Source organism: Camelus dromedarius, chromosome 32 (assembly GCF_036321535.1).
Source record: "Camelus dromedarius isolate mCamDro1 chromosome 32, mCamDro1.pat, whole genome shotgun sequence".
NCBI classification, from domain to species: Eukaryota; Metazoa; Chordata; class Mammalia; order Artiodactyla; family Camelidae; genus Camelus; species Camelus dromedarius.
The window spans coordinates 5,903,372-5,924,534 of NC_087467.1; the positions used below are offsets into that span (position 1 = coordinate 5,903,372).

At 37.1% G+C, this 21,163-nt stretch overlaps 1 protein-coding gene across 4 annotated transcripts in view; it reads right to left on the reverse strand.

Moving 5' to 3' along the window:
• KIAA1328 (KIAA1328 ortholog) overlaps nucleotides 1-21,163 on the reverse strand; it is a 171,373-nt gene that overhangs the window by 58,479 nt on the left and 91,731 nt on the right. For all 4 annotated transcript variants that reach the window (XM_064481494.1, XM_031438937.2, XM_031438939.2 and 1 more), the window contains 2 exons: nucleotides 17,700-18,373; nucleotides 15,695-15,802 (listed from right to left, as the gene is read on the reverse strand). In XM_064481494.1, the coding sequence (XP_064337564.1) occupies nucleotides 15,695-15,802; nucleotides 17,700-18,373 (782 nt within the window). The remainder of the gene's footprint in view (nucleotides 1-15,694; nucleotides 15,803-17,699; nucleotides 18,374-21,163) is intronic.

A 21,163-nucleotide genomic window follows, 5' to 3' on the forward strand; every position in this document is an offset into this window, starting at 1 on the left:
AGCTATTCCTTATTTGAGGAACTGAAAAGCCACGGTGGCTGGAGTGTCCTGAGCAGAGTGACAGCCATGCACAGTGAAGTCAGAGAGGTGGGCGAGGACCACATCACGGAGGGCCTTCACCACTGTAGGGCCTTGTAGAGTCTGGATTCATATTTCAAGTTTGATTGGAAGCCATTAGAGAGTTTTAAGCAGAGGATTGATGTGATTCTGACATACATTTTAAGACTGAAAGGCTGAAGGAGTTACAAGTAGAAACAGGAATATCAGTGAGCAGGCAACTGCCATAATCTGAGTGGAAATGGTGGCGGTGGAAATAGACTAGAGTAGAAAATGGGAATGGAGGAAAGATGGCAGGAAGTGAATCCTTTCGGAAGTAGGGTTAACAGGACTTACTAATGAACTAGACACGGAGGGCGAGGGAGGAGTTGAAATAAGTCCAAGTGGTTTATGCAGTTTTTGATTTGAGCAGCAGGGCACAAATCTATTCGAGATGGGTACGAAGAAAGGTGTAGGTCTGTGTTTTCCAAGCACCTTTTCTTCATCACCTTAGCGGTATTCTGTAGGAGAGAGTGGTAACCATGTATTCGATCTGATTTCTTAGATCATAAATCATCTTAGAATTAAGAATCATGTCCAGAATTAATGTCCAGTTCACTGGCATATAATATGCAGAATCTGTTGCTTTAAAAAATATTTTTGTATGAAGTGTACCCATTGTTAGCCTCCTGGCACCTCCATGGTTTTCCACAGAGGCCCATGTTCAGCGGCCTTATCTTTAGGAATTTTTACTGCCCTGAAATGTATATAAACTGAGCTGGAGAAGTTGAATTTATATATCCCTATACAAGTATGTATGTATATATGTACATGTACACATATACATGTTTATGTGTGTGTGTATATATATATATATATATATATATATAAAATAAACTTCTCTATCTTTTGCTTCAGTTTTCATGTACCAACAGTTCTACTCTTTCTAGATCAAAGATCATTCATCCTGAGAAGAAAAATAATTGGATAATGTTTCATTCTCTCTGCCACGTGTTAACACATCATAGGCCCTAAATAATAAGCCTATCCTTGGTTTGCCCTTAATCCTTTGAACAAAATCAAATCAACTATTTCAGTCATCCATGACATGTTTTAAAACCCTAAACCTATTTTGGGCTTTAGTATATTTGACAGTATTCTTACTGATCTTTGAAATCCTTTTTAAACCTACCCTTAGACATATCTTTTTATTTTTACGCCCATAATCTAAAGAATCGTCTCTTCGTTCCTCAACTAATTTATGTTTGCATGGTCAGAATTACAATTTTGATAGTTTCCCAGCTCTTTTGACTCATCCTTTTGAATCTCAGATCAGAAGATCATGCTTCTTTTTTCTCTGCCTTTCTTAAGTTTTGGTTACACATCTAATTATGATCAATTTTTCATTTGTCAAAAGCAGGCTGAATATGTCAACTCTGCTGGTTGCCTGCATCTCCTTTCAGGATATGAAACGCTAACAATAGGTAGTCAAGACTTCTTAGAGCAGAATAAGATTTCCAGTGATCCTTCCTCTTTGATTTTACCCAATTGCTCTGCAGTATAACTACAATAAGTCAGAGTGCTTTTTCTCTTAAATCTGACCACCATCCTATGAAGTTTTCTTAAGAAAGGTTGGGGAAACAGAGGCTTAGCAAGATTAGATAATTTACCCACGTTCACACAACTTTTAAGTGGCAGAGCTGAGACTGAATCCCAGGCCTCCCTGCAGAGCTTGAGCTGTTACTTCACCACACTACATTGTCTTGTGACGGTCCACTCCCACACTGACATATGTCAGTACCCAGTGTCCGGAGATCTGCCTTTCAAAAGGCAGTAAAAACAAGTATTTCTAAAACCAGCTGGCCATGCAGCGCCACCAGACATTTTTCCTGTGTTTTCTGGGTCGGCTCTCTTTTTCTCTCAAGCTCTCCACTCTTAAACCTTCAATCTTACCCTCAGTTAGCCCTGTATCTTCCTCCCTTCCCCTACAGACTCAAGCAGATCATCTCACCTCCTACTTCACAGGGAAAACTGAGAATATCACATGGGAACACCTTCAGCTACCTGCTAACTAACCTACAAATTTAAAAATACTGTTCTATCCACATTCCCTCCTGTTAGAATGGGTAAAGTCTCCCTTCTCTTGACTAAAGGTAATTCTCTCACCTGTGATTCAGATTCCAGTTCCTGTACTGCTGAGATCGCATTCCACTGATAACCCTTCTCTCCTGGACTTTCAGACTCTTCATCTTTACCACCTCCTAACCACCTACACTGGAATGTCTCTGTTTCTTACCTGGCTTAACAAAACCCTCCTTTGTCTCTGCACATTCGCTTGCAGCCAAGCTCCTTGCCTCTTTTTCCCTTCATGGCTGAGTCCCTTTCATTACCACTTCCTCACCTTTCACTCAATCCAAAGCCCAACATCTTCCAGCCCCACCATCTCTGGGGCTCAGTCCAGTGGCTTAACCACACTTGCTCTTTCAGTAGGATTCAAAGGTCATCAATCTCTTCTTGAAACACTTTCTTCCCTTGACTTTTACCACATCATTTTCTCTTGGATTTCCACCAGTCTCTCTCACTGCTAGTCTCAGTCTCTGTTGCAGGCTCCTCTTCCTTTACCTGTTCCTAAAACATTGCTATTTGGGGATGCTGTTTTAGCCTCATGTTATAACATACAAATGCATTCAAATTTTAAATGTTTAAAAAACAGTGTGCTAACCAAACACTGTCTGCAGGCTTGATTCAGCCCGGAGGCCACCAGTTTCTGTATATATATAATGGAATACTACTCAGCCATAAAAAAGAATGAAATTTGCCATTTGCAACAACTTGGATGGACTTTGAGGGTATTAGGCTAAACGAAGTAAGTCATACAGAGAAAGACAAATACTGTATGATATCATTTGTATGTGGAATTTAAAAATACAACAAACTAGTGAATATAACAAAAAAGGAACAGACTCACAGATATAGAGAACAAATTAGTGGTTACCAGTGGGGAGAGGGAGAGAGGCAAAATAGGGGTAAGGGATTAAGAGGTACAAACTACTATGTATAAAATAAGCTACATGGATATATTGTGCAACATAGGGAATGCAGCAAATATTTTATAATAACTGTAAATGGAGCATAACCTTTAAAAATTGTGAATCACTATATTGTATACCCGTAACTTATACAATATTGTATATCAACTATGATTCAATTAAAAAAGAATAAATTTTAAAAATCCCCATGGGAAAGCCAAGATGAGACATACCAGCTATCCACTTCATGTTAAAAAAAAAGGAATATAAACATATTGCTGCCTTCCAATTCTAAAACATACAATTTAACTTTTTTAAAAAGCACAATTTCTATTGTATAAGTATGGTAGAACAGAGTTTGTTTTTCCTCTTTTATATTGTCATATTTTCCTACTTGCCACCTACATGACAGTGCTTTTCCCCTCTTAAGAAAGCTAGAAATTTCTAAAATCTATGTGCTTGCTCAGAATCTCACACTTTCAGATTCCTTTTATAGTAGCTTTTTCTTTTTTTTTCGCTAGAAACTCATCAGACTTTCTAATGAGGCGCCTTTGTTGTTCCAGGATATCCCACATGGCATTTACTCATCATGTCTCCTTAGTTTCCTTTTGCCTGTGACAGGTGATCAGTCTTTCATGACTTTACCTGATCGGTTTTGAGTAGAAATGGTCAGGTATTTTGTACAATGTTCCTCAATTTGGATTTGTCTGTTTTTTTCCCCCCATGATGAGTATGATGTTAAGAGTTTGGGAAGAAAACTTCAGAAGTGAAGTTCCCTCCTGATGACAACATATCAGGGGTTACATGATATCAACAAGACTATTCACTGGTGATATCAGCTTTGATAATTTGATTAAGGTAGTGTTCACCATATTTCTCCACTGTAAAGTATGGTTTTCCCCTTTTCTAAGATATACAGGTTGTACTGTGAAGGTATTTTGTAGATGTGATTAAAATCCTTAACATCTTAGGTAATCTGGATGGGCCTGAATCAATATCTTGAGAAGTCTTCAAAGCAGGATCAAAGCTTCCCCGAAAAAGAAAGGAAAAAAAAAAAAAATCCCCGCTGTGGACAGCAGTTCAGCCCTTACCTGAGATTTCCAGCCTGCCCTTCCTGACAGCCTGCCTTATGAACTTCAGATTTGTCTTAGCCAATTCCTTGTAAAACATCTCACAATATATATCTCCTACTGGTTCTGTTTCTCTGGTTGACCCTGACTAATACGATGCTTCACCACGCCACGTGATACAGCAGAGAGAGACTCTCTTTCCATCAAATAGCCAAGGGCTCAGATTCAAGGTCAAAAGATTCAGGCTTGCACACACTATTTACCAAAGGAGAAGATGCCAAATAGCAGAAGCAACACAGAAATCAATCCTCTTCACCACAGGAGCAATGTGCAAAACAAATGAGTTGAGTTTAGTATAAAATTTTCTCTGTAGGATTATCAAAAATTAGCACTGTTTCATATGTAATAGCTGGTTCTTCTGAGACAGACATCCACCAACAGCAAGCCACCACCGAGTAATCAAGACCACAACCATATCCTCAGACCATTTATGATCAAAATGTATGCTCAGAAACACAGTCATTATTTTTTTTCCATCTTGCCTTCAAATAACACCCCAGTTACCCTATCTACCCAGGAAGTTCCTACACACACACTTCAACAAATAAAAGAATGCACTTGTGGTTTTAAACTTTTGTTTTTATATGTGCTTGTCCTGTGTGTATTCAATTGTCCTGAATCCAAACATCAATTTTTAAATTATACCTAGGCAGTTAGAAAAGCCAATTGAAGCTATTGTTAATTAAAAATAAAAAACTTTAATGGCATCTAAAAACTTTATATCCTTTCAGGGAGAACTCTTGGGACTTCCGAAAACAAGAATAAATAAATTGACCTAATTATCACTAGTCTTAATCTTGCTGCCTCCACTCTTTTACAAGCATATAAAAGTCTTATACGCCAGTGTGATGTTTTTGGTAAAATGCTTTTGGCTTCCATCCATTTTGTTTTAGCTCTTAACTCCCTCTTCCCACTGCAAAATATCTTATATGCAAATACTCCGGTTGTATAAATGAAACACAGTAGTATGTTTATAGAACCCTTTCATAGAAAAATCTTAAGTACTTGTAGAAAGAAAGAAGGAATCAAGACCGGTACATTTTTATCAGTTAGGTCATAATAGCCAGAAACAGTCCTTTGGATTCTACCAATATTTGATATGATAATTAAATCTGCAGTTGGAGGCTTCAGATTAATCTCTCTTTACTAGGGCTTACGAAAAAAATGCTAAAAATTAAATGACACTTTTAAACCAGCTGACATCTCCAACACTACTGTTTTTCTTTATCTCCTGGGAAACAGTGTTCACTATACGAGATGCCACCTCTGTTTCATGTTGTGATAAGAACTCATGTTTCAGATTGGAACAGGATAGGCAGTGACTGTCTAAAAAGAAATCAAACTGGCCTAATTCCAAATAAATCTGGGAATGGGGTTATCAAAGTAAGTTGACTCCTGAGGCAATGAAACTTCCAATTCCCCATCCCACTAATATTGTTGGATGGGGGGGAGTTACTTTCATGAAGATCTGTGTAAGTACATTAGAGTAAAGGGTGAAAACCACCACCATTTTATTCATTTGTGTGCAGCAGATAAAGCATAAATGTTTATATGATTTATTACCCAACTCTTTGTATTTAACCAGTGGTAGCAGCAATGTTCTTCAGTTAACTTTCCCTAACTTCTATAAGGGTGCTCTCTATCCTCCACACTCATGCACATATACACGAGGCCCTGGCGAAGTGCTATGCAGCCAAATAATCCAACACCCTGAACATCTGTGAACTGCCATGCTAGAAAATCTTTGTGCCACAAATTTGTTACCTACTAAGATGACAGATGTGATGAAAAAATTATCCAGAGCCAAAGACATGTAGATACCGCGCATGAAGAAGCTAATTCTAAGGATGCGCTACACTATACACAAGGGGCAGAAGTCTTTCTCTTCCTATTTGAGTGCCATCAACCTGCCGAGTAACAAAGCACGTGTAGACAATAGTGTGGGAGAACTCTGAGTAGCCTTACGTTCCAGTCTATCAGCTATTGTTCTCAGTGGGGCAGAGAGGTAGAGAAAGGAGGTGCCCTGGTATGGAAGTTAAGAAGGAAGCTTTGCTCTTAAAGGCTATGTAAGGTCATGCCTTGGCAGGGACATGCCTTGGACAGAACAGGTACCAGACTGGGGATGTGCTTCCATCTCTCTTAATGCTTAAAATTAAGAAAATGGAAAATTTCATGTAATAAATTATATATTTACCACCAATTTATCTTTTTAAAATGGTTGGTTATGTACAGCTTTTAAAAATCAAATTATTACTCTAGGACATAGGTCTCATAAATAGGATTTGAACAGTATTTGCTCCTACTTGATTTATCATTGTATCTGTTAGGAATACAGAATGAGATGTCATCTTGGAGAATTAAGTTTTAAAAAGCAATTCCCAACTAGAGGAAGGAGTGTGTGGGCAGAAAAATCTTGAGGAGGAAGAGAGAAAGGCTGGTGCACTCTGAAAGTGAGCGAAGCTTTCTGTACCATTTCTTTTGCTCTTAGTTACATTCATTTTGAATACTGAAAAATTTTTAAAGTTTTAGTGACATAAATTTATATACACCATAAAATTCACCCATTTAAATTGACTCGTAGTAAGTTTAGTAACTGCACTAGTAAGTACAACCATCACTGCAATCTAATTTTGTAACAGTTCCAATATCCCCCCAGAAAAACCTCATGCTTATTTGCAGTTGCTCCCCATTCCCACCTCCTGCACTAGGCAATCACTGATTTATATTCTTTATCTATAGACTTGCCTTTTCTGGACATTCCATATAAATGGAAAGACATAATCCATGGTTTCGTGAAGAACTTCTTTCAGTTAGTGTATTTTCAAGGTTAATTCATGTTGGAGAATGTATTAGAACCTTGTTCCTTTTTACCTCCAAATATTCCATTGTATGGCTATATGACATTTGTTTATCTATTCACCAGTTGCTGGACACTTGACTTGTTTTTTAGTTTTTGGCTATTCTGAATCATGCAGCTGTGAGCAGTCACAGAGAAATCTTTATGTGGATGTATGTTACCTGGAGTGGAATTGTTGGGTCATTTGTTATTTTCAAGAGATGATTTTTACATTTATCAAAAAGATATAGGTTTTAAAAAGATTAAAATATAGGTCTAGAAGAAAGTACTGAAAAGGAAACAGATTTTTATATCACAGCTCAAAAAAATTGAGAGGATAGGAAGATCCCCATCTAATCTCTGAAAATTTTTCTATTATCAAAGCTACATAACATTCAACTGATAGCAAACATTTTTCTCGTTTTACTTTAGTGATATTTCCCACTGTGATGTCTCTGAGCCTACTTTACAACTTTCCTGATGATGTCTAGTGTGTCTCAGATAGACAGCAGTGATCCCCACCCCCGTTAGTCAGTCATGTTGTTAACTTTGAAAAGCAAAATTGGAGAAATGTTCTCTTTTTGCCTGAGCAATTCTTCAGGCCAAAAGGTTATCTATGAGTTACAAAGAACAAGGATGAGAAGTTAGAAGGTAGGGGAAGATGACAGGAGAGTTGCTACGCCACTTCTCACTGATAACTAAAAACAATTATAAAATGATATGCCAAATTGACCCCAAAAGAGGCTCCAGCAATTTGCACTCCTCCCAGCAGTGTATTCAAGGACCTGTTTTGCCACAGCCTTGTTAACACTGGACATTATTAAACTTTTCACTTTTGCCAATTTATTGGTTTAAAATCAATTGAAATTGATTTTAAAATGTTATCTTTTCATTGTTTTTAATTTCCATTTTCCCAGGATTAGGTGTGAGAAGACTTTACGTCTGTATTGGCTGTTTGGGTTTACTCTTCTGAGTTGACTATTTGGGGCAGCTTACCTTATCGATCTGAGGGAATTTCTATATTGCATATATTATAGATGCAAGACTTCTCATTCATCATCTTTTGATGACTTCCTACACCTTCCCTTGGGGCTATTCCAAGTCTCTCCATCCTCCTACCAGATTCTGTCACCGTTCTCAGTGGATGATCTCCCTTCATACTTTACTTAGAAGATCAAGATTTTAAAAAATCCGTTCCACAAATATTTCATGAGCCTCTACTATATGCTGAAGATACAATCTTCATGACACATAGAAGTTGTATCATATGTAACATGATCGATGCCCTCATGAAGCTTAAGGCTGGGAGTTGGTGTATGAAACGTCAGCGCACTGGAACAGGGAGCAGTGGGAGACACGTGATTTTTACACAGGAGGGTCAGGAAAGCATCCTCGCAGAAGATGATACGTAAGGCTCTCGTCAAAAGAAGTTAATACTAGGAAGAACGGGATTAAGAGTTAAAGGCAGTGTGTTCTAGAAACCGAAAGAAGATCAAGGCCAATGTAGCAGGAACACAGGATGCAAGGATGAAAGTGCAGAGTCATGGCAGTAAAACAAAAAGGGCCCTACAGGCCGTGGTAAGACGTTCGAATTTTAAGTAAAATGGGGGTAGGGATCACTAGATGTTTAAGACAGAGAGTGGTACGAGATGAGGTAAGCAGAAGCCAGATCACACAGAACACTCTGAGACAGCCAAGGAGTTTAGATTTTGTTCTCCTTGCATTGAGGTCTTTAAAGAGTTTAAGACAAGAAAGTAGACTGCTATTTTTGAATGATTTTTTTTCAGTTGCTGTGGAAAACGGATTGTAGGGGTTGGGGGTAAGGACAGAAATAAAGCAGACCACTTAGGAACCCTCTGCAGAAGTCTGGGTTTGGACTGGTGTCAGGAGTGCATCCATTCTGGAGGCAGAAGAGGAGCAAAAGAATGTACTTATGGATTGTTTGGGAGGGGAGAAGGAAGGAAGGGGAGAAATCAAGAACTTCTTTTTGACTTGAGTCGCTAGTATTAATTATTGAGATGGAGAAGACTGAGATGGGGTGAATGTGGAGTGGCGGGTGGTGGAAAAAGAAAACAAGATCTCTGTTTTAGCTTTGTGATCTGTGAGATGTCTGTTAGACAGTCCAGTGAAGTCTTGTGTGGACAAGACCTGTGGGTTTAATGACTGGAGGAAAGGTCAGGCCTGCAGAGATAAATCTCGGAATCATCAGCATACGGATGATATTTACAGTCGAGGGCCTAAATAAGGTCATGCAGGGAGAATGTGTAGAAAGAAGAAGAAGGTAATGGTCCAGGGGCAGGCAGAGAAAGAGAAGCCAGCACAAATAACTAAGAAATCAGCAAGTGATTTGAATTGATCCCCAACCTCTTCTAAGACTACGCTCCAATAATTACTCAACTTCTGCAATATCTTCCTTCGCCTGCCACTTCTCCAAGATTATAAAAATGTCTGTCACTTCTATCCTTAAAATTATACTCCCTCAACCATAGTTCTTTCCAAAGTACTATTTCTGCCTTGTATCCTTTATTTTCATGACACTGCACCACCTGCTTCTTTGTCAACTTTTCAGTCACTTTTTCTTCTTTCAAATTCCTGCATTTTCTAAGGTTCTGTTCACATTTCTCTAAACTTTTTCTCAGAAATTAATATCCAGTTTCACAGATGCAACACCAGTGCAGATGAGTGCCAAATCTAAATCTCTAACTTCAATTTCTCTTAGGAAATTTAGATCCAAATTTCTACTAATACACTAGATGGCTTTTCCTGGAAATTCAACCTGTTTAATAATCATGACCTGTTAGAGATGGAAGAAACTCTTAGTAAAAATCCAGTTTAACTCTCATTTACAAGCAAGGAGATAGGGGCGCAGAGCATCTTTAAAGCCACATGGCTAATTACTGGAAAGGCTAAAACCTGAAATTCTTGGGTTCTTATTCCAGTGGTCATCGAAATCAAATTAATCATCTTCACCACAAAATCAGTTCTTTTTCCTTACTTTTTTATTATTCCAATCACAAAGGTCCAAAAATGTTTCACCTGGTATTTAAACCCTTTCATAATCTAACCTAATTTATTAGTTTAATCTTTGGTTTCATTTCCCCTGACTCTTCTGGTCAAACTAAAGCATACTTACTGCTGTGCCCCACACACGTTGTGTGATTTCCTTCCTTTACTCAGACTGCCTCCATGCCTTCTCCCACCAGAAACACACACACACAAACACAAACACACACACACACACATACTCCATAGACTTTCAAAATTCTATCTTATATTTTAGGACTTATCTTAAATATTCCCTCTCCCAAAAACCTTTTTCCTAATTTCTCTGTATTTCTTTTATAGCTCTTCTAGTCTTTATAGATGAAAAATATCTGTATATTTGCCTTACCTTACTACTAGAGTACTTGAAGGTAGGGGTTTCTTATATTTCCTACAGTATTTAGCAAACCAGGTGTTTTTTTTTAAAAATAATAGATGTTTAATATAACTTTTGTTGAATTGCTCATTATTATATGAAAATACAAAAACAGTCAGATTTTTAGAAGTCTGCAGAATTACTAAACTACATTAATTCATCATAAGGGTCATCTTTGCATAGCCAAAAAACAAATAAACAAACTACAAAGCAAACCAGAGAATCTATAAGCAATCAGAATTGCTTGTGGCTTTCTAAGTCATTACCATCTTTCATGTGGCAGCTCGCTGCCAATGGTTCGGCTCAGCTGTGTTCTATTTGCTCTTATTTGTCATTAAGGCCTCACATACTATTTATTCTCATTCTATAGCATTTATGCAGAAAGGCAGCAATGTAAGCTCCCTTGACTATGATTTTTTCTCACAGATAATAGAAAATAAATTGCAATTAGATTTTGGTAATTGTATATAATTAACTCAAAATGAGCCGTTAATTATAAAAAAATATGTTTTTCACTTCCTCATTATCTCATTTATTTTAGTTCCAAATTCTTAATGCCTCACTTGAGTAAGTTTAATATTTTAAATACACAGAGTATTTTTAATACTAAGATAATTTAAATTTTCAAATAAAGAAAATTTAGCTTAAAATTAATTTTTATCTAGGGAGTTCTACTGGCAAAATCAAAGAGCTTGCAAGGTAGAAGGAAGGTCATTTTCCGTAACAATTCTTGATTATACTTTCTAAAGTCAGCAGACACTTTCATTTAAATAATTCTACAAAGGCTGCTCAAGGCTGCACGTGCTTCTCCCTTGACTCACCTCTGCCTCTTTCTGGGGTGAGAGGAGACAACATCATTTCCACAGCCAAATGAATCAAGGAGACAAAAAAACTCATTGCCTATACTTCTTTTAATCTCACATTCGATGAAATAATTTAAGGGCTGTTGAGTGAGAATTCTTGGCTCCCCAGTGACTGTCAGACTTTGGAAGCAACTGTCAGAGTTTCTTCAAACTCTTGAACTCTACCTTAACATTTTAAAAGATCTGTGATCTTATCAAAGTTATAGTGGGAAAGAGGTTTTTGGAAGCAATGCATAGTCTTACCTGATTTTTTGGTCGTAATTATTTGAGTGTAGGACATGCATGCCCAGATTCACCTAAACTTTAAAGCACATCCAGCTCTTAGACTGGAGCACTAGTTCTCAAAGCATTCAAGACACCTCTCTGAATAGCAGTGATGAAAACTTTCATAAATTTCAAGCCAGAGTATGAATTGCTACAACCTTTTGGAAAAGTAAGTTGGCATGGACCATTACAATTTATAATTGTAATTTAGATAAAATATCCTTATGTAAAAACAGCCTTTGACCTGGCAATTTCATTTCTGGAAATTTATCCAAAAAAAAAAAAATAAAAGTACCAGAACACAAGAATGTAAGTACAGTCGTGTTTACTATAGCATTCTGTGTAGTGGTAAAGAACTTGAAACAATTTGAATGTCTGACAATAAGAGTGCTGAGTAAGTTATGGTGTATGTAGGAACCATGGATTACTATCCATTTATAAGAAATAAGTTAGTATTTGTATTAGCTTTCTATTGCCACTATAACAAATCAAACTGCACCAAACTTCTTAATGGTAACACCAGAAACTGGAAGATAATGGAACATAACCTTCAATCTCTTTGGAGGAAAAGTAGTTACCAACCAAGAATTCTATCTGCAGCTAAACTATACATTAAATGTGAAGATGGATGTAAGACACTTTCCAGAGGTATGAAGTCTCAAAAAATTGCTGCCTCTGTACTCCATGTCAGTGAGCTACTGAAGGACATGGTTCAGGAAGATGCATAAAAACCAAAAACAGGACATGTGATCCAGCAAAAGAGGAAGATAGCAAAGAAAAGGAAAGAAAATTGCCAGGATGATGGGTAAGGAAAATTTCAGAATGAAACTCGTAGACAGCAAGCTTAGAGAATAACCAGTTCAGACTAGAGCAGAATTATAGAGGGCTCCAAAAAGGATATTTCTTAAAAAATGAAGAGATATGATAGAGTAACTGATGTGTCTGAACATATTTAGATAGTCATACTTGCTGGGTGTGTTTGAGAATGAAAAGACATGAAAAGGTAAGTTGCATAAGGCCAAAAACTTTGGTGTTTTGTATACTGCTATATTCCCCCAAAGTCTGGTAAGCCCCTAGCACATGGCAGGAAACTTTATAAATATCTGAAAGAATTAATGAATGAATGAGTACATGTAAAATTAAGTAAGGCATTTATAAATTCAAGAGAAGACAATTTGTTATATAAAAATTAAATTTAATAACTGTACAGTACATGGCTCAGCTGTGTAAAAAATATTTACATTTCTATTGTAAACAAATTGTGATATAACTATATTGAGAGAACGGAGGACACAAGAAAGGAGAAAGCATGTGTGTGGGTGTGTATGTTAGAGAGAGAGGGAAGAGGGAGAAGGAGAGGGAAGGAGAGAAAAGGGAGAAAAAAGAGACCACATGGATGGTCATCTGTGACAGCTGTATTATCTTTCATAGCAGAAAGTCAATACTTAATGCCTACTTAAGTGTGATATTTAGAAATACAGATATAAATACTACAAGGAACAGATTTAAAAACAACTCAAACAGCCAAAACTTTTCTCTCTAAAGAGTATAAACTGGGAGCAGGAAGGAGTTGTAGTGGATGCCACTATCTTTGCATAAGACTTGTGGAACTAACTGACTTTTTAAAACTATGAATATGGTTGATATCAATAGTAATAGAGTCAAATTATCGTAAATCACAGAAAGACACATACTGTATGACTGTATTTCTGGGAGGTACATAGAGTAATCAACGTTATAGAAACAAAGTATAATGGTGGTTGCCGGGGGCTGGGGGTGAGGGGTAGTTATTAATAGGCACAGAGTTTCAGTTTTGAAAGATAAAAAAACAAATTCTGGAGATTGGTCACATAGTACTGTAAATAATATTATTGAAATGTACACATTAAAAATGGTCGAGATGGTAAATTTTATCACAATAAATTATGGCAAAATTGTGCTAAAATAAGAATCTTTGAGTTCTGCTCCTGATGATGGCTGAGTAGCTCCTAAAGAACCAAATCTCCTGCAGGTAATAATCATAAACTCTGGGAGGAAAAAAATAACTCAAACGCACTGAAGAGTGATCAAAAGCAACCAGAAACTGTAAGAGGATCAGCATTTGAAAGAAGACAGTGGCACTGGGAGAACTGGCTTTTTGTTTTTTTTTTTTTAAATGGCTTTTAGCTGAAGGCAGGATTAAATAATCAGAGGACAGAGTCTAGGCTCACTAGAGCATCTGAAAAGTGAAAAGTCTTGAAGAGGAGAGAGAAAGAGTGAAAGCCTCAAATTCTGTGTAACAGCTCTGTGAGTTCTGGCTGACCCCTGAACTATACACATGAACAGGACAGACTCAAGCATCACAATTAAAGCGAAAATAATTCAACAGTGATTATCACTGCCCACTTACTCCAGGGAGATAGAACTTGGAATCTGAGTTCAGTTAAATTAACTGCCCACGAGCACACAAAAAATTAACATTGTTCAGAGAAATACAGGCCTAACTTGAAGACATTGTGGGTTCAGTTCCAGACCCCCACAATAAGGGGAATATTGCAAAAAAGGGAGCCACACAAATGTTTTGGTTTCCCAGTGCATATAAAAGTTATGTTTACGCTAGACTGTAGTCTATTAAGTGTGTAGTAGTGTTATGTCTAAAAAAATAAATACCTTAATTAAAAATATTTTATCACTAAAAAATGCTAACCATTATCTGCGCTTTCATCAACTCATAATATTTTTGTAAGAGTAAAATCAAAGATCACTGTCCACCTAACAAATGTGAAAGTGATGATGATGATGACGATGATGATGATACCAATAATGTTAGAAATGTTGCAAGAATTAGCAAAATGTGACAGAAACACAAAATGAGCAAATGTTGTTGGAAAAATGGTGCCAATAGACTTGCTTAATACATGGTTGCCACAAACCTTCAATATGTAAAAGACACAATTATACGTGAAGTATGATAAAGTGAAGCATAATAAAAAGGTATGCCTGTATAACTGAGTTATTCACAATGACCAGGAAATAATCCAAAATTACTAGACATACAAAGAAACAGGAGAACATGACCAATAATGAAAAGAAAACTTAATCAATAGAGATAAACCTCAAGTTAAACCAGGTGTCAGAATTAGCAGACAAGGATTTTAAAGAAAAGTAAACAGAAAATTTCAGCAGAGAAACAGATACTATAACAAAGATCCAAATGGAAAATCTAAAACCAAAAAATCCAATATCTGAAATTAAAAAAAAAAATCACTGTATGAGCTTATTAACAACAGATTGGAAATAGCAGAAAAGTTGATGACTTTGAGGACAGATCAACAGAAGTCATCCAATATAAAGAATGGAGAAAAAAGATTTTAAAGGATTAGCAGAGTGAGGGACCTAAGGGACAATAGCTAAAGATCTAATATATATGTAAACAAAGTTCCAAAAGAAGAATGAAGAGAATAGGGGAAAACATATATTTGAAAAAGTACTGGCCAAAAATCCTTTACATTTCATGAAAACAGAATTCTCAAACATTGGTTTTAGGGGGGTGTAAACTGATTTGACTTTTATGGAAAGCAACTTGGCAATCTGAATTAAAGATCTTAAAAAGATTCATATGCATTTTAAGCTAGTAATTACCCTAACAGGAATCCATACCTAGGAAATAAGTAGAGATAAAGTAAAAAATGTATTTAAAGAAATGTTTCTCAAAGAATAATTTGTAATAGTAAAACTGTATATTATCCCGTAACAGACAAATATTGAGTAATACTTGTCAAACAATAAATATTTGTTGAATGAATGAATATCAAGTTTTCATAACATAATGACATCATAAATTATAACACACTGAAAAAAGCAAAAATAAAATTCTGTATAAGCATAATTCCTATTGCAATATAGAATACATTATTATAAGACAGAAAGGGGGAAGAGGCTCAAAGAATTGTCTCTGAATAGTAGGATTATGAATGATTTTTATCTATTTCTTTACACTTTTCTATATTTTTAAGAATTTTATAATGTGAATATATTTACTTATATGATCAGAAAACTGGATTCATCAATATGAAGCTATAAATATATACCAAGCATATCCTTAATGCCTGTGTCATACATATTTTGCTCAAGTTTACCTTGGTCCAGTGTCACTCTCATTCATATCCAGATTGAGCTCTTGGGGTTTACTAATCTCTTTATGAGCAACCGGTTCTCTTGAATTAAAAACAGCTTGAGTTCTTAACCTGCAAAAAGAAATTTAGACATAGAAATAGAACAAGTAATCCTAGAATTTATATTGTACCACAAAAGATCCCAGATAGCTAAATCTTGAGAAGGAAGAACAAAGTTGGAAGCATTACACTCTTTGATTTCAAACTATATTACAAAATTATAGTAATCAAAACAGTACCGGCATACAATTTGACACATGAAAAACAAACAACCAGATTAAAAACGTAGGCAGAGGATCTGAATAGACATTTGTTCAAAGACATACAGATGGCCAACAGGCACATGAAAAGATGCTCAATGTCACTAATCATCAAGGAAATGCAAATCAAACCACAGGGAGATACCTCACACCTGTCAGAATAGCTATTACCATAAAGACAATAAATAACAAGTGTTGGGAAGGATATGCAGAAAAGGGGACACACGTGCACTTCTGGTGGGAATGTACATTTGTGCTGCTTTTTATAATGGCCGTACCACTCTATATTCCCACCAAGGATGTACAGGGATTCCCATTGCTCCACATCCTCCCCAACACTTGTTGTTTCTTGTCTTTTTGATAAAAGTCATTCTAACAGGTCTGAGGTGATATCTCCTTGTGGTTTTGATTTACATGCTTTGTTTTTAATTACCTGATGATTAGTGGTGTTGAGCATCTTTTCAAGTACCTGTTGGCCATCTGTGTTTTCTTTGGAAAAATGTCTACCAGGATAAAAATTTAAAAAAATTAAACTTTATCAAAATTAAAAACTTTTGCTCTGTGAAGGATCCTTTTAAGAGACTGAAAAGACAAGCTATAGATGGGAAAAAATACTTGCAATCTGACAAAGGGCTTGTATCTAGAGTATATAAAGAACTCTTAAAACTCAACAGTGAAACAACTCAAACAATCCAATTAGATATGGCAAAAGGTATTAAAGACACAATTTACCCGAAAGGACGGAAGGAGGGCAAACAAGCAAATGAAAAGTTATTCAATATCACTAGCGATTAGGAAAATGCAAACTAAGACCACAGTGAAATATCACTTCACATAGATTAGAGCCTGTCAAATAAAAATTTGTGACAATACCAAATGCCAGTAAGGATGTGGAGAAACGCTCTCTCATACGTTACTGGTAGAAGAGTATTTTAAACTAAATGTGGTATAAGCTAAATATGACCTTACCATATGATTTAGCAATCATGCTCCTAGCTTTCACTTGTAGAAATGAAAGCCCTTAGGCTACACAAAAACTTGCATAAAAATGTACATAGCAGCTCTGTTAGTAAAACAAACAAAACCTGAAAACAACCAAATTATCCTTTAATGGATAAATGGTTAAACAAGTCATGCTATATACATACCATGGAATACTATTCAGAAGTCAAATGGTACAAGATATGTGACAACCTAGGTGGATCTCAAGAGCATTATGCTGAATGAGAAAAGCCAATACCAAAATTTTACACACTGTATAATTCCATTCATATAACATTCTCAAAATAACAAAATTATAGAAATAGACAACAGATTGGGGTCCTCAGGGGTTAGGGTGGTAGGGGCAGAGAGTGACTCTAACCGCACTGTACAAAGGAAGTCTTGGTGGTGCTGAAATAGTTCTGTATTTTGATCGTGGTGGTGGTTACACAAATCTACACATGTGATAGAAATGGCATAGAAATACACATACACACTGCACCAATGCTAATTTACTGGCTTTGATAATGTGTTATAGTTGCATAAAATGTCACTGGGAGAAACTGGGTGAAGGGTATATGGAACCTCTCTGTACTATTTTTGCAACTCCTGTCAATCTATTATTATTTTAAAATAAAATGCTTTTAAAAATCTCTATAAATGTATGCATACATTTTTGCAAGTTCTCTAAGCTACAGACACTGCTGGAAGGAAAAGGCAGGACTCACCAATTGTAATCCAGTCGAGACTGATGAAGCTGCTGCTGTTTCAGGAGGAGTTTTGTCTCCTGCTGGGCCAGCAGATGCTGAAGGCGCTCCTTTTCAATTTCCAGCTCCATTTTCTGAAGCATAAGTTGCTGCCTTCTATCTTCTGAGAGTTGCTTTTTGATATCCGTTTCACTAGGCTGCAGCGCCCCGTGGCCACGCAACAGAGATGCCCAGGAAAGCCCACAACAACTGCATGATTCCAGATGAGTCTTGGAATGTTGAGGGGCCACGTTTGTAGGATGGCTCTCTTGAATGTGATCTGCATTGTCAGCAAGTCTGTGACCACAGCACTGACTAGACAGGGCGGCCTTAAGGTGTTGGCATTCCTTCGTCCTCAGCTCCTCTGGTGCAGTTTTCTCTGTAGGAACTGCATCTACTAGCTTTCTTCCTGGGGATCCATAACTACACGTCGTGGTCTCTGATGGCACCTTGCCCACATCCTTTTTGGGATAATGAAGAGCTGCTGGTTTCAAAGAATTATTCCTAAACTCTGCAAGGGATTCTGAAGATAGGTCCTGATTTGCAGACTTAGGCCTTTGCTTGGTTTGATAGTAGGTTTGTGGTTTGGCTACACTCAGGTAGGAACCATCCAGTTCCATAGACGAAGACCGGAGAGCGCCTTTCCTATTGGATACCTAAAAGGAACCACAAGATCACTTGTCAAATAAGAGCACAATAGAGGGAGTTATTTCTTTTGGCTTTTCAGAAATCAGCGACATACAGTTATCCAGACAAAGCTGTGTTTTTGTCTTCTTAATTAATAAACAACAGTATTCACACAGCTAAACAGACATGTGCCACAAAGCTAAACTCATTTCCAAATAATCTACACTTCAGTAAATCCAGGAGGATGAGAAAAAGAAAGTGTTGCCACTCGCCACTTAAGCAAGACTTCAGGAGTTGCAAATAATGGAGATTACATAACATCAACTTTGAGAAGAGGAAAAACATTAAATGCTAACATCTTAAAATGTTTAATTTTGAATACTAAGCCAAGAAATCTATTCAGCCACCTTAAATACTCTTTGATTGGCCATTACACAGCATGAGATGTGATGTAAAACATTTCACCTTATACTGAATAGGATGTTACCTACTGCTAGAAATTTGATGTTTTTATAAATGTCTTTTCAACACACATATAAAACCAAGCGCTTTCAACAAAATATGATTCTAATCAAAAGCAGTTATTTAAATACAAAACACTGAATTTCAGCTATAAACATAAGTGATTTTTCAATTAAGCTGTTCAAGTGATTACAGTCTGATAGAACTCAGGCAGAAAGGAAGCAGTTGCAAATCACCTTTGACAGGCCAATAGAATGAGCTTTCCCAGCATTTTAGCCTCAAGCCTGTTCTATGAGGGAGAGCAAAACTTAGTTTATAGCAATGATTCTCAAGCTTAAGCATGTATCAGTCACCTGGGGGCTTGTTAAATGTGAACTGCTTGGCTTAATCCCCAGAGTTTCCAATTCAGTCACCCTAGAGCAGAGTCGGGGGAGCTGCATTTTTCACAAGTCCCCCGGGTGATGCAGCTAATCTGGAACCACACTTGAGAACCACTGGTCTGTATCACAGGCCAGCTGACTCCTCCTGTGTCCCTCTTCTAAGGACCATTTTGATTACATCAGGCGTACCCAGGCAATCCTGGATAATTTCCTTTTCTCAAGATCCTTAGTCACAACTGGAAAGTCCCTTGTCAGGCAAAGTCGCTTGTGCCATATAAAGTAACATTCACAGGTTCCAAGATTTAGGACATGAACGTATTAGGAGGCCATTATTCAGTCTGCCACAACTTCTTTTAAAATTAAAACTAATTCAGAAACAGTTGACATGGTTATCTATTCTAGAGATCTCTAGCAGAAGGCGAAAAATCCCACCCCAATTTACTTTGCAATATTGAAAATGATAAACTGATTGATAGAAAGTGTGAACTGTTAATAGATATATAGCAATACTATGCTTCGTATCCTATGGTAAAAAGGGCTATTACAATGACTCTGAAGATTTTAAGTGAGTTTCTAAAGTGAATGTTTCTAATGTTAAAGGAATTCTGTTTAAATGAGAATGAGCCACATCTGGGGAGAAGACTTGGGCCTCTCTTCAAAGAAGACATGCACTCTTGTATGCTGAGCAGATGACGAACCACTGTCTTTTTAAATTTTTTTAAAGTCCAGTAACTTAAATCAACTATTTTATATCATCATATATTTTCTAATCCATGTATCATTAATATAACAATAGCAAGGATGTATGTATTATTTTGCACTCTCATTTTTGTTCCTTACTATTTACATATATGCATTTTTAGGCAGTGACAGCTTACACTTACTTTAATAGTACTGATTGCTACATTATTCACAAATTTCAGTTATTTGGAATACTTACAAAGTTTTTTTGTAGTTAACTTTTATGCTTTTGAGATGCACTACAATTTAATGATTTGCATGCATGCTTTGCTCAAAGAGAAGAATGCTTTGCCAGTTACCTGCTGGGTGACTGTGCATGCTGGCAGGCAGAATTCTGCGGTGGTCCCCAAGATTCTCATCCTCTTGGTGTACCCACCCAGTATTATCTCCTCCCCTTGAGCGTGGGTAGAACTTGTGAATATGACCAGCTATCAAGTCTGTGATTATGTTACAGTATATGGCAAAGAGGACTTTACAGATGTAACCAAGACTCCTAATCTCCTCACTTTGAATGAATAAAAAGCGAGATTCTCTTGTGTGGGTCAGACCTAGTCACATAAGCCCTTTAATAGTGGGTCTGGTGCTCTACCCAGGGTTAGAGAGTCTCCTGCTGGCATTGAGGAAATAAGCTACCACATTGTGGGAGGGCTAATGGAGGGGCTTACGTGGCAATGACCTCTGGAGCAGAAGGCAGTTTCCAGCCAACAGTGAGCAAGAAAACGAGCCACCTATCATACAAATGCCAGAAAATAAATCCTGCCAACAAACTTGTGAGCTTGGAAGAGGACCTAGAGCTCCCGACTGAACGCAGCCCAGCTGCCATCTTGACTGCAGCCTTCTGCGACCCTGAGCCCAGGACCCAACTAAGCTCTGCCAGACTCTTGACTCACAGAAGCTGTGACAATACACGTGTGTTGTTTTAAGCTGTGAAGTTTGTAGTAATTCGTTAAACACCAATAAAAGGCTAATATAGCATATTATTCAACTTGCCTGAGCCTCGGGTCCCTCAACAGTAAAACAGGGATTAAAACAGCACCTAAATCAAAACTGAACGTGGTGGTGAGGCAGATGGGCAGTTATCAAGGGTGCTAATGTATAAGGGTACGAATTTACAAAAAGGAAAAGCAAACCTTTTATTTACCCAAACTTCTTCGAGGAGAATATTGGGTGTGTATGTTGTGTGTGTGTGTGTGTGTGTGTGGATGGGGGTGAGACTCCCCCAAAGGCATCTTCAGT